The sequence below is a fragment of the Caretta caretta genome, chromosome 7 (genome assembly GCF_965140235.1).
Source record: "Caretta caretta isolate rCarCar2 chromosome 7, rCarCar1.hap1, whole genome shotgun sequence".
In the NCBI taxonomy this organism is placed as follows: domain Eukaryota; kingdom Metazoa; phylum Chordata; order Testudines; family Cheloniidae; genus Caretta; species Caretta caretta.
The window spans coordinates 7,464,402-7,478,762 of record NC_134212.1 but is presented as its reverse complement, the minus strand read 5'-3'; the positions used below and the strand labels follow the sequence as shown (position 1 = coordinate 7,478,762).

The 14,361-nt window shown below is 43.2% G+C and overlaps 1 protein-coding gene across 5 annotated transcripts in view; it reads right to left on the bottom strand.

The window, feature by feature from the left end:
* Nucleotides 1–14,361, bottom strand: part of SLC25A26 (solute carrier family 25 member 26) — a 151,753-nt gene that overhangs the window by 6,779 nt on the left and 130,613 nt on the right. For 3 of the 5 annotated variants that reach the window (XM_048859499.2, XM_048859501.2, XM_048859504.2), the window contains 3 exons: nucleotides 13,894–13,963; nucleotides 1,939–2,003; nucleotides 246–319 (listed from right to left, as the gene is read on the bottom strand). In XM_048859499.2, coding sequence (XP_048715456.1) covers nucleotides 246–319; nucleotides 1,939–2,003; nucleotides 13,894–13,963 — 209 coding nt within the window. The remainder of the gene's footprint in view (nucleotides 1–245; nucleotides 320–1,938; nucleotides 2,004–13,893; nucleotides 13,964–14,361) is intronic. The other 2 variants (XM_048859503.2, XM_048859502.2) reach the window with 2 other exon arrangements.

Sequence of the window (14,361 nt, the reverse complement as noted above, 5' to 3'; positions counted from 1 at the left end):
GGTGCCTGCACCAGGCTGGCCTGGCTCTCAGGAAGGGGTAACGATTATTATTGGTTAATATTTGTAATGCAGTAGCTCCTAGAGGCTCCGTTGTGTTAGGTGCTGTGCACACATGTACCTGAATGACTGCTACTTGGCCTTGTGAACGGCAAGCCAATTCATATTTTTTTTTACAGCGCATTAAGCGCACACACACACACACACTTATCTATCTCATAGATAGTTTCTCACAAGAGAGTCCTTACCCAGGTAGCCCTTGTGACCTCCAGACACTGTGCAGGGCAGAGAATACGTTCCCACTGGCATTGCTGGAACCAGCCTGTATCACAAGAACAGAGAGACCGTAATTCAATCCATCACCAGTTGGATTCAGTTATTTATCAAGCTACCTATCCATGTACACTGCGAAACAGAGCAATGGTATTGTCTGGTGGCCCTCATCAAGATCATGGCCCCACTGTGCTCGGCACTGTACGGACACATACTGAGAGAGAATCCCTGCCCCAAAGACAATCTAAACAGACAGCACAGACAAAGGAGAAACTGAGGCACAGAGGTGAGACAACTGTCCCAAGGCCACATAGCATGTCAGTGGCAGGGCTGGGAATAGAACCCAGGTGTCTGGAATCCCAATCGAGTAGACTCCACTGCCTCTCCTGCACCTAATACATGAATCAGACTTTAACACAAATACTTTGGCTAACTTGCATGGTTGCCACGTCATCATTTCAAAGCTCTTAAGACGCTTGCCTGGGAGTTTAGTTTAATAATATATACCAGAGACAATCATTCAGAAAACCTGAGAAAGGCACTGCAGGGCAAACAGTACGGTTACAGGTCATTAAATGACACCTATGGCTCAGCCAACGTAAAATGCTTAATACAAAATGACACAGTTTGGCACCTTTCATCAGAGAACCTCAACTTACCTCTAAGAGGCGAGTGAGTCCCGCCATTCCTTTACAGAGGGGGAAATGCAAACGTAGGGGCAGAGTTCTGAACAAAACCCAGCTCTTATGACTTTGTCACATGCTCTAACCAACAGGCCATGCGCCCTCCCTGTGATACATCTGCTGAATGAGGCTGTACTTTGTACGAACACACATGCACACAAAGATGCGGAGCACACTCTTTACATAATGTGGTGTGTGTCTATAACGCAGCACCAGTCATCAGATGAGATGCAAATGGCCAGTGAGAAATAGCTGATTAATCTACTCAGGGACTTGGCTGGTGGAGAGAACTGACCCATATGGGATAACTCTGACTCCATCATTGCAGCTCCTAAAGGATAACAATATATCCCAACAGTGTGTACCAGCTGCTGGCATTTTAACCGTCCCACAATCTAGACCTGCTCGGGGCTAGGCGAGATGACATGCTCCTTAAAACGACAGAGGCACACCGATATTAGCACTCCTGCTTTTGCCATCACTGGCAGAGTTGCAGCAATGGTTTGAAATTCTAGGACAGAAAGTCTGGTGTCAAGCCTGCCTATGGAGAACAATGCAAACAATCCCCTGTTGTTTTAAAAACCTCACAGAGGAATTAGTTCCTGCCTGGATTTTTCATTTAGGGAGTTTGACCCTATAAAGAATTTGTCATTAAGACTTCTGCATTAACCACTGGCAGTCTAGATTTCAGCGTATCCCCAGGACAACCCAGCACAAAGCACAGTGACGTCTTAGACGGTTCCTTTGGGAGACATGAGGAGGGAGGTGAAAGAACAAGAACAGTAATTACAGGACAAAGTAAAGCAACACTGTTTTTATCCATCCATGTAACGCACATTCACATCAATTCCTGGCTTAAAGTACAAGAGCAGAAGTCATTAGTGATAGGTGCAGTGCTACATTTCATTTTGTTGCTACCATGCCAAAGTTTTGGCACTGCAGCCCATGCACCTGTCCATTTGCTCAGCGTTCTTCCGTTTCTTACCTTTGCCAGCATAATTCTTGTCTTTGCTACGTCTAGAGGTGTGGTGATTACAGCTGCAAATCCACCTGAGCATATTAAAATACCAAACACAAGTGAGACATTGTTTGCTGAACACGTATGCCACCCCATCGACAATTCCCACAGCCTGGGCCAAAACCATTTAATTATTAATGCTTACAGCATGGTCCTCGGTTCAAAATCTAGGTATGTTTGCAGTGTCTGTAGATAGAGTTTATTATTTTGCATCTACAGAAAAATCATTATTTAGTATTATTTTTATTATTATTGTTATTTTTACTCTATTATGCTAGCACCCAGGAACCCTAACTGACACTTGGGTTCCCTTGTGCAAGTCTCTTACTATATATATGTACAGCGCCAGTCCCTGACCCAAAGAGCTGATAAGATAAGAAACCAGTTTCCATTTTAAACACCTACATATTGTAAAGCAAATTAAATTGCTCACTCGTGCACACAGAAAGGAAATAAGCACAGCATATTTTTCCCTGTCTTTTGAGAGTGAAATTCTGACCAGACAGAGAAACTATACTAGATAGGTAGATATATTATTATTATTGATTTGTCTTACAGTGGCACCTAAGAGCCCCAGCCATGGGTAAGGACTTAATTGTGCTGGGTGCTGCGCAGACTTAGGTAAAATAGCATGGATGAAAAGGTGCTACGCCCCATAAATAGGCAAATATGGTCATTAATGATGTCCACAAGACACTCAATCGGAATCTCCATATTCAGGGAGATTGGATCTGGAATTATGGTTACGCTGTTAAAGGAAGCAGGTGTCTTGCAGTGGTTGGATGAGCCCTACTGATAATACAGTAGAACCTCAGAGTTACGAACACCAGAGTTACGAACCAATCAGTCAACCACACGCCTCATTTGGAACCAGAAGTACACAACCAGGCAGCAGCGGAGACCAAAATATTCAAATAAAAAGCAAATACAGGACAGGACAGTGTTAAATGTAAACTACGAAAAAAATAAAGGAAGAGCAGCATTTTTATTCTGCGTAGTGAAGTTTCAAAGCTCTATTAAGTCAGTGTTCAGCTGTAACCTTTCGAAAGAATAACCAGAACGTCTGGTTCAGAGTTATGAACATTTCAGAGGCACAAACAACCCTCATTCCCCAAGCGTTCATAACTCTGAGGTTCCCCTGTAAGCTCTCTTACAATACAGCCAAATGCTACTTCAGAAAGAAACAAAATGGAGTATCCCAAAATCTGACAGCCCAATCTGTTTGTTGCTAGGGGGATTCTGCAAAGTGATCCATCATCCAAGCTCTCCCAACTCCCCTCCCTTCCAGGTTAAATATTTTTCCACTACAGAGCGTTTTCTTCTTCTGGCTCCCCTGCCTCTCCCCTCCAGCACAATCGTGACAAGCACCCTCTTCTTTCAATGCATTTTCCCTCTTCCCTGTCCTCGCCACTCTCAGAGCACGTTACTTTCACTCAGAAGGGCTGGCCCAGCTGTGATTTCCTTGATAAAAATGCATCCGATGAAGTGAGCTGTAGCTCACGAAAGCTTATGCTCAAATAAATTAGTTAGTCTCTAAGGTGCCACAAGTCCTCCTTTTCTTTTTGGTAATAATCAGTCATCAAGGGTTGTGCAGGGACAATGCAACCGGTTTGCTCTGCCCTCCAAAGAGACAACCAGCCTCTAGCAAACTAAGATCCCAGTTCTGACCTCGCTTACACTGGTGTAAATCAGCAGTAATTCCACTGAAGTCAAGGGAGCGACATCATGCTAAAGCTACGCAATTGTAGAATTGGATCCTAAAGAACAGACAGGGCCTATCAGCCCTCCCCCACCCCTTCTCTCTCTCTCACACACACACACACACACACACACACAATTTTAATTCAGAGAGTACAGCCTCTGCCTCTTTCACTATCCCGGGTCTATTCTATTTTGTTCTCTGTAGGTTCTTATACTACCCTCATTCGCGTATGAGCCTCTTCCAATCCCGCTAAGCAACCCCTCCAACCATTCTCTTTATTGCCCCACTCTAAATTTAACTCTGATCTCTCACTCTTTCTCCCCAGCCACAATATCTGAACTCAAAAGGAGGAGCTCAAAGCTAGAGATGCATCAAAATAAATATTTACTTTTCATTAACAGTGCAACATTAAGGACGGAAAAGAAAAGAACAATCTTATTCTCTGGGGTTTGTATAAACCCAGTGCATGGAATAGAGAGAAACTGATCTCAGAGGGGTAGCCATGTTAGTCTGTATCAGCAAAAACAATGAGGAGTCCTTGTGGTACCTTACTGATCTTATTTCTCGGGGGGGGGGGGGGGGGCAGGCACCGTGGAACGGGACCTCTTTACATCTGTAAGCTATTGTAAATTTATCCTCTGGCTGGTGTTTTAACTCTGCTCTCTCTTTCTCTCTTCTTCTGAGTTTTCCAATATCAACATCATTCTTCATGTAAAAAGAAGGCCAACTGGCTCTTTGAGTAGCTTTCTATATCAATTGCATGGGAGAAACTTCATATGGCTCATAAAGCAACATTCAGTGACTATTAGGTATTTGTTGTCTGGTATGTGTACGGGCAAGCCCATGGTTCTCAAACTGATCAGGGAACTTCAAGCAATAAGTGGATCAAGGTGATCAGCTTCTCCTCGCAGTAGGTTGGTTGATCAGTTTTGCTTTGGAGGGGGCTATGCCCCTGTAAGTAGCAGAAAAAGGGATTACATTCAGGAATCCAATATGAAGACCTTAAGCAAATTAGACTTATGTGCCAGCCCATTCTTGCTCCATATTAACTTAAGGTCAGACTTCTTTTCCATTCTAAGCCAGTTCTGGACTAAATGACTAACTGGCCTTGAGAGAACAATTTGGTTAGAACCTTTCGTGTTGATGTCAATGCTGTCCTTTTAAAGTAGCTAAAATAATATTCATAAACACTTCCAAATTAACAAGGCTGGAAACTTAAGTCTTTCCTTTACCCACAGAACAGGATTAGTGTAAAACTGTGAAACACAGGGATTTTAGTCCTGCTTGAAGTGCAAATCTCAGGACAGACTATGGAGTCATTACCAACGTCTCCATAATGTTAAATTATTTTTCTCAACTGAGCCTGGCAGTCTCTTAAAGCATTCTTAGTCCTAACAGTTTCTCATTGGCAGTGGTATAAATCTAGGCTGCTACAGCACCTGGCTTGCGTACAATTTACTCTCGGATACAATGTCTCCAAACGTTCTTATCCAGTGGTTTAATCTAGGCTGAGTAGTTCTCCATTTTCCCAAATGTCTGTTTGGATCTTTTCAGCTTTTTTGCCATTAGCATGTCAATTTCTTCCTTTTCCCTCACCAGGAAGTATTTCTTACAGATCTAAGAATTGATTTAGGATGATGACAGCACCAATAATAATGTGCTTCGTGAACACGACATGCAGAAACGGAACAGCTAAATTAAATGCAAGTTTGCATATGCTTGACTAGAACTAAAATTTATAGCTGGCCGTGATGGGAGCCATGTTTTATATAAGGCAATGGGTGTGACAAAATCAATTTGCCCCGCCTTTATTCCAAAATGCCAAAGATAATTGTTAGAGTAAGCTCATAAGGTTTATTACTTTCCAAGAACAGTTTCATTGACAGGCTATAGCTAATAAGGTAATGGTCCCATTTGCATTACAACTATAACTGTGTCAGGGGACTTGGTTCCTACCTGGTTGTCCCCTAACCTGGTTTATAAATGGAAGGAAGTTGTAGTGTAGACAGGACCTGACCATTTCAAAGAAGCGCAATTGAAACTGGACTGTCCAAAGCTCCTGGGTTGCAGTAAGATCCTGGCTGCACCATCACCTTTAAACACTTTGTAACCATATCAGGCACAACCATGCTGTTACTGGGTCCACTGACTCATTTATAGTTGCGGTGTAGACAGGGGCTGGAGTCTTTGCTTAGCTCATTAGCATCTAGATTCACCTACAGAGAATGTACACCGACACTGAACACAAAGAGAAGGCTGCTTGCTCATTAATATTTCCAACACAGTGATAAGTAAATCTAACACTGTGAACATGCTTTACATGCTCACTGAGAACAAATTTCTGCTTCCTGTATCATGTAGAGTTACAGTAACTGTTGTACATTAGGATCATTTGCATACATGCTGTACACACACTAATGTTGAATGACTGGCCTAAACCAAACCCAAAGCTTGAAATCCTCTCTGCAATTCATTTCTCCATGGCAAATATTCCTAAACAGTGGGTGATATTTTCACACCCCCTGGGTTAAGTAAAAGCATTATGGTTAAAAAGGTTAAACATACCCAGGGTTTTTTTTTTAGTCTTGAGAAAAGAAGACTGTGGAGGAAATTGATAAGTCTTCCAATATGTTAAGAGCTGTTATGAAGAGGATGGTGATCAACTGTTCTCCAGGTCCACTGAAGGTAGGACAAGAAGTAACCAGCTTAATCTGCAGCCAGGGAGATGTAGGTTAAAGATTAGGAAAAACTTTCTAACTATAAGGGTGATTAAGCTCTGAAATAGGGAGGTTTCCACGGCACTTTGTGGAATCTCCATCACTGGAGGTTTTTAAGAACATCTTAGGTAAATACCTGCCAGGGGTGATCTAGGTACATTTGGCCCTGTCTCAGGGAAGGGGCTGGACGAGATGACCTCTCGAGGTCCCTTCCAGCCCGACAGATTTCTAGGATTCTGTAATTTCTACAGAGGGAGGTGATTTTCTTTTGTTTAGCAAACATGGAAGCAGGAAACCCCAAAGTCCTTGAAACTCCCGTAGGCTAGTCTCCCACTGGCGATTTACTGCCATTCCTCCTTCCCCATGCAGACCAGATCTGGGAGGAAGCCGGACGGAGCAAATTACTGCATAGTACAGTCTGTGCTGTCTCAGGCCCCAGCATCAGGGAAGCAGAGGTAGGACCCGCAATAGCTCTAGGGCCTTCTGCTGCCGAACAGTGCATGCATGTGTTGCGGGTTCTAGCAGGCACTCCACAAAAACACATCCTGTGGATAGGACAGAGGGCAACTTGTTTTATGCTTCCCCTCCTCTCACCCTCCAACATACCTGGAGGCAAGAGTGGGAGCAAACTATGCCCCAAGACACCAGCACGTAGAGTGCAGAGAAGATCCTTGGGCCTGCATTGGAGAGAGAGAGGCCAGCATAAAGGACTTCTGGAATCAAGAGAAAAAGTCCCCAAAGTTCACCAGAAAGTCTGCTGGCCCCTTCAACAAACTAGGATCCAACCAGGCACCCAGTTCTTCATTTTTCACATAGCTGCAGGTGACACCACTGTAACCACCAGGTGCTTCTAAGGACATTATTGGCGAAATTAATTCCTAAATCCCAGATCAGCCCTGTGGGTTAAGCACATGCTTCCTCTGGGCTTAGGTACAGCATGGACCTTTCATAGATTCACAGGGCTTAAGACCACAAAGGACCATTATGTCACCTACTCTGACCTCCTGTATATCACAGGCCATTAAGATTTCACTCAGTCACCCCTGTAGTGAGCCCAGTAACTTGTGCTTGACTAACGCATGTCTTCTAAAAAGGCAGGCAGTCTGGATTTGAAGACATCAAGAGATGAAGAATCTACTACTTTGCTTGAAGAGGCTAGATCTTGGGATTTTCTCCCTGTAAATACACTTGGACACGGGAATCAAGTCACTTCTAAGATCTGGTCTTCACTACCAACTTATGTCTGGAAAATCCACACCTCTGAGCAAGGCAGCTATACCGACCTAACTCCCAGTGTAGGCAGCGCTATGGCTACTGTCCTGCTGCACTGCTTTAAGTATAGACAAGCCCTTAGTCTTCTTTTGGGTAAGTTAAACAGACAGAGCTCTTTAAGTCTCTTGCTGTACAGCATTTTCTCCAGCCCTTAAATCATCTTTGGTGGCTCTATTTGGCCCCCTCTCTGATTTTTCAACCCCCTTTCTGAAATGTGAACACCAGAGCTGTACACGCTGTTTAGGACTGTTCTCACTAATGCCATGTATAAAGGTAAAAATCACCTCCCTGCTTCAACTCACTCATCCCCTGTCTATACACCCACAAGTTGCATGAGCCCCTTTTACTGCAGCATCTGACAGGGAGCTCATGCTCAGTTGTTTATTCACTATGGCTCCTAAATCCTTTTTACAGTCACCTCTTTGCAGGACACAGACTCCCTTCTGTACGTGTGGCCTGCATTCCTTGCTCCTGGATGGATAGCTTTGCATTTGGCTGTTTTAAATGCATTTTGGCTTAATAGACCCAGCTTGCCAAGTGATCCAGATCACTCTGCATGACTGCCCTGTCCGATTCACTTACAACTCTGCCAATCTTTGTGTCACCTGCTTTTGAGCAGCAGTGGTTTTATATCAACTTCCACATCATTGATGAAAATGCTGAATAGCATCGGGCCTAGCACCTATCTGTGCAGAACCCCACTGGACACATCTACATTCAATGATAATTCCCCATTGACAACTACTTTTTGAGAGCTGTCAACCAGTTCTTAATCTACTCAATGCATGCCTTATTGACACCGTATAGTGCTACCAGAGTTCTTTGCAGACCGGTGACTCTCATGTACTGGTAAGCAGAGCCATATGGCCTATTAAAGGGAGAATCAAACCAGGACAGAATACAGGAACCTAGGGACAATCTGTCTGATCTGTAATGATTTAATCCGTTTAGATTTGGAGATCTGAGTACCTGCAAAAGGAAGGTCTTGAAATCAGATTTCCTCACTGCCTTTTCTGGTTAAGGAGGCTCTCAGACCCAGCATGTAATCTTGTCAGAGTTAATTAGATCAAAAAGGAGAGGACAGCGACCTTCCACTTAACACGTAAAAAGACCTTGTCAGTGCTTCATGATTCACAAGACTCGCTCCTCCACTCTGTCGGTGGCTGTGTCACTACACTGTATCAATCATTCATGTGCAGCCCCACATATTTTTTTATGGCCTGGAGAAAGAGGGCATATTTAATCAGAGAATTCTTCCGCTGCATTGAAGTGACATTCCGGCTCTTTTGCAGACAGGAACTGCCATATTGGATTAGGTCAGTGACCCAGCTAGCCCAGCACCCACCCTCTGACAGTGGTCACTACCAGATACCACCAGTTACAACGTTTGGACATAGGTCCCAGGTTGCAAGAAACCTGCTACTGGACTACGATAGAATAATCTGCCCATAGGAGAATCTTCGTCCTAACCCCCATCAGACCTGCCCTAGAACAGGAGGTTTAGAGTTTGTAGTTTATATTTTGAAAAATTTTACCTTCTCTATTGTAACTATGCACATTCTCATTATCTATACCAGGCTACGTCTATGCTACCACTTACGGTGGCAAAACATGTGTCGCTCAAGGGTGTGAATCTTGCACCTCCCTGAGCGACATAAATTATGCCAGCATAAGCACTAGTGTGCACAGTGCTTGTCAGCAGAAGAGTTCTCCCGCCGCTCGTTGGGGGTGGTTTAATTATGTCGATGGGAGAGCTCTCTCCCGTCGGCATACAGCGGCTACACGAGAGACCTTACAGAGGCGCAGCTGCATTGGTACACTAAGCTTTCTAGCGTCGACACAGCCTAATTGTCCAAATTTTTCAGTCCTACCAAGCTCTTGGCCTCTTGCAGCAGTGAGCGCCACAGGTTAAATTCTGTGGTATTTCTTTTGATCAGTTTTAGACTGGTCGGTCGTCCATTTAACTGAGCGTTCTCTTGTTCTTGTGATATGGGAAAGGGTAAATAGGAACCCTGATTTATTTATTTTATTAAGGTACTTCTAGAGCCCCATTAACATAGTATCTAAGGCTCAGACCTTCAGAGGCAGAAGAACAAGTGGATATAAACTGGCCATGAACACATTCAGGCTGGAAATCAGAAAAAGGGTTTCTAACCATCAGAGGGCTGAGGTTCTGGAACAGCCTCCTCATAGGAGGTGCAGGGCAAACAACTTAATTAATTTTAAGAGAGAGCTGGACAAATTTATGACTGCAGTTCTATGCTTGTGATGGTAGCAGGCAGGGCTCACTCCCAATTTACATCTAATGTTCCTACAAGCTCATGGTTCAGGGTTTCAGTTGGCCACCTGCAGGGGCCAGGAAGGAGCCCCCAATGTAGTCGGGGTGGGGTGGGGGGAGGTTGGTCCGTCTCCTTCCTCAGAAGTATCAGAGATGGCCATAGCTAGAGATGGGACACTGGACGGGCAGGCCTAGGGCACTGAGGTCTAACCATTAGTACTCTATCCTCCCTCTCTGCACTGTTCATTATTTTATATCGCTCTATCGTGTCCCCCTCATTCATTTCCTCTCCAAAAAAAAGAATCTCTGTATTTTCGGGTTCTCTCAGATGGAAGCCTATAATTCTAATAATTTTCCATCACCCATCTCTACATCCCCTCCCCTTCTGTTTCTGCTATATCTTCAGCAAGACAAGCTTACCAGAATGAAACAGTAGCCCAGGTGCCATGACAATAGCTTATAGTATTATTTTCCATCCTGTTGATTTTGCATCCTGACATTCTGGGGCAGACTCTGAATCCCACTCTGCTCCCTCTGTGCTATTCAAACAGCGACTTCCCTGGCATGTGCTAGTTTCTAGAAGGCATAGACACCTATGATGGCTCTTACACCACATTCCCTGCCGTTCTTATTATAGAATATGTGTTGGGGGTGGGGGGAGTTTGAGGTTTGACCTGAGTAGGTTGCACTCTGGCTTTCTTCACCTGACAGAAGGTCTGTTGGGATCCTTGCCAGATGGCACAAATTAGAGCAGCCCCCAAGCTGCTCTAACCATCATCTCTGGCCAAGGGACCAGAGAGGAAGAAGAAATTACATAAATCAAGACATGGCACCTATGGATTAGATTATTAACAGCTGGCAGAGAAAGAACTCCATGTCTCATTTACATTTATGCTCATGGTTACTGTGTTTATATAGATAAGTGCATTGATTGCATATGTGTAAAAATGTGCAGAAACAATAAGAAAGACAGTCAGGTCTCTCACAGATCTTTGACTTTAGTCGCTGCAATATCACAGGCGTTAATGGAACAGGTGTTTTGGATGGAATTCAATATACTGATGCTGTCTGTTTTCTCTCCACCAAACAGTAAATTATGATCAAGCTAGAAAACAGCCAACAATTTGTCTAGAACTAGAAGCCAAAAAAGGACTGTGTATTCAGCTTGTTTGCTTTATCACCACGCCTGTTCTCCCGACCTCTAAAATGTTTGGTCAAATTTTGTGGTGGAGCAAAGAACACAAGGGAAGTATGAGTCCAACATGTTCTCTGTGTCTCAACACTATCACTGTGGTATTGGTAACATCACAATGATTACAGCTTCGTTGTTACTTGCATAAAAGCCTTTTTCTGCCTTTCCAGAGGTTATAATGTGGTGAATTACAATCACTCTAGTGCAATATATGCACATAGTTCTATTTATGGAGGGTTTGCATCTGTGGCTAGATTTGGGTTTTCTCCCCCCTGACCTCTTCATAAAATAGATTAAGTTTACAAATTTAAGCAGGCAGTTTATTCTGATATGTTTTAGCTGCAGAAACATTTACAGATTCAGAAACAGGGAACTACTCGTTGTAGCAAAGGAGCGGACATTGGAGGCAATGTCTGATTAGATCAACATATGATGCCCTCCTATTACATGTCATGGGGAGAGGAGGTAAAAGAGTAAGGGCCTAATCCAAAAGCTAGTGAAGTCAGTGGAAAGACTCCTCTTAATCTCAATGAGTTTTGGAGCTGGTCTTAAAACAAGGGGATGTGTGAATATTGTTGGTGGGAAGGAAAAAGGAGAAAAGGGAGGAAAAAATAGGAAGGAGGAAAGAGGGAATGGCAGAGTGTAAAAGAAGGAACGTTTGCCATCTGCTACAACATATCCAACAAACTTTAGACCCCAGCCCAGCAAAGAATAATGCACGTGCTTAACTTTATGCACTGTGCATAGCTCCACTGCGGTCAATGGCACTGAAACCCACATGCGGAATGCTGACGGGACTCGATGGAAATGAAAAGTTAGTTCAAAACAGGGTGCCTCTGCAGAGCCAGTCCAGACGGTCAGACGCAAACCTGTGAGGTCCTGATTGACCACTGCAATGCTGAGTGTCCTGGACTCACATTTATGGCTTTGTCAATGAGTCCCAGGGGAAACTGGGCACACTTCACAGGACCAGGTCCTTGGACGTTTTTTTCTTTCACGTGTTCACTAGGGGGTGAGCATAGGTCACCTAAAAGCCAGTAGGTGGTAACAATTCTAGTCACAACCACCCTGAGCAGAATCAAATGGACAAGGCAAGGAAGGGTGATTTTGTGATTAAGGCACTGGACTGGGACTCAGAGGAGACCTGAGTTCAATTCCTACCTTTCCCAGAGACTTCCTGGGAGAAGTCCCTGGACAAATCACATGATTCCTCTGTGTCTCAGGGTTTGTCTACATGCAGTTTTTGCACTGATTTAACAATAGCAGTTTAGAAACAGATCTCATTAAATCAACACAACCCCTAGCACTGATCCAGGCCAAGAATTCTTCCGTCAACCTAGCTACATCTACATCAGAGGTTAGGTCAGCTTAAGTATGGTGCTGAGAGTGGTGAATTTTTCGCACCCCTGAGCGATGTAGCTGGGTCGATCTAAATTTTCAGGCCTGAGTTATATTGATTCATTTTAAAGTTTTCATACGAGTACAGTTGGTTTTGGACATAAACACTTTTATGTCAATATAACTGCATCCATGCAAGGGTTTGCACTGATTTAGCTAAATCAGTGTAAAATCTGAGTGTGGACCAGTTCTCAGATCCCAACCTGTAAAATGGGGATAATCAGTCTTTGTCTGGTCTATTTCAGCTGTAAGCTATTCAGAGAAGGGACTGTCTCTTACTATGTATATGTACAGTGTCTAATACCAAACAGAAGGCTTGATTGGTGACTTGATCTCTATTGCAATATTACCAATAATAATACTTGGAGGTCAGAAACTTCATATCCAATTAGGTACATAAGAGATATTTAAATCCCTATTTTTTAATTATTTAAAGACAATCAAAAGGCCCTTTTCTGGTAAATCAGCAGATTACCAAAGCCAAAACTTATTTGTTATTCATCTCCAGCTTCAGAAACCCTATTATTGCTTTTAAACAGGATTTATTCCTTCCATATATTCTGTTACCAATTTGGAATCTTAAACTGTATTTTACTTCCTTTGGGAAATGCTCTGGCCGTTCATCTCTTAACGACTAATCTGGTTTTTCTATTAAGACAGTTTGTTGTTTTTCTTCTCTGTAACTTGTCATATATATTGATGAGTCATTAATTAATTGACATTTTAAAAGTTATTTTAAACATCTACAGTAGGCTGAACGAGGCCAAGAGGCCTACTGAAGAATTCAATTAACTTTTGGCTTGTTTGGTAATAAATAGTGCGATATTGTATTCTGCCATTCGTTTTCCCTGTGCTAGCATTTGGAGATTGCCCAGATGTTTTGTCCTGCCTCCAGGCTGTTGCAGTGCTATCCTCTGCTCTCCTGACTCTCCTTAATCTGCGCTGCTGTCAAAGCTGTCACATGAATGGTGAATCATGGCTTCTCCCTGCAATCACTTAAACCCCTGGAGAACAGCTTGGGGCAGACAGCTGCACAGACCCGCACCCAAGCAAAGCCTCTCCTCGTGGAGGATTTTACAAATCAACAACAAGATAATCTGGAAGCCTGACTGACAGGCCCCTGGTTTTCAAATAACAGAAATTTGTCAAAAACAAATTGGTTGTCTTTCAAGCAGACACCCTTTTCAGTGTTCTTTCCCCACGCCCGGTAAAGGACTTTCCTTCTTCCAAATAACAACTGGATCCATTTTCCTCTAAACAAACTAGAATTACAAAGGAATGTTGTTCTGCTATACTTAATAGATTTGCACATTTTTCCCTTTCTTCTTGAGCATTTCCCAGTATAACATATAATCCTTTGCACCTGCAAAAGCTCCACAGGTTGCCGACTGCCAAGAATGAACCACGTGACCCTGCTTCCACGACCAGAGATCCTGTGTTTAAAGAGAAAGGAAAATAAGAAGTTATTAAACATTTGAATCTATCTGATCCCCTGTGAGTTAAATCCAAAGATGGGAACTCAAGTGAAAAGCTATTTTTGCAGCATTTTTCAGTGATGTAATAAGTGATTTTTCCCAAGGAACTTTTGTACTCGAACAAGCAGATGGAGTGAGAAAGAACTGAAGAGGGTTTGAAGTAAATCACTTACAGGGATTCGTTAAGTATGTATTTAAGTCTGCAGCAATGCAGATTTGCAAATATTTAATGAATTTATTTTCTTTTTGGCAAATAAAACAATGCAAAGCAGAACACTAAAAAAAACCCATACAAAAACTGATAATCAGTTCTGCCTTTCCATCCCATATGTGCCTAACATCCCTGTTTGGGCGGG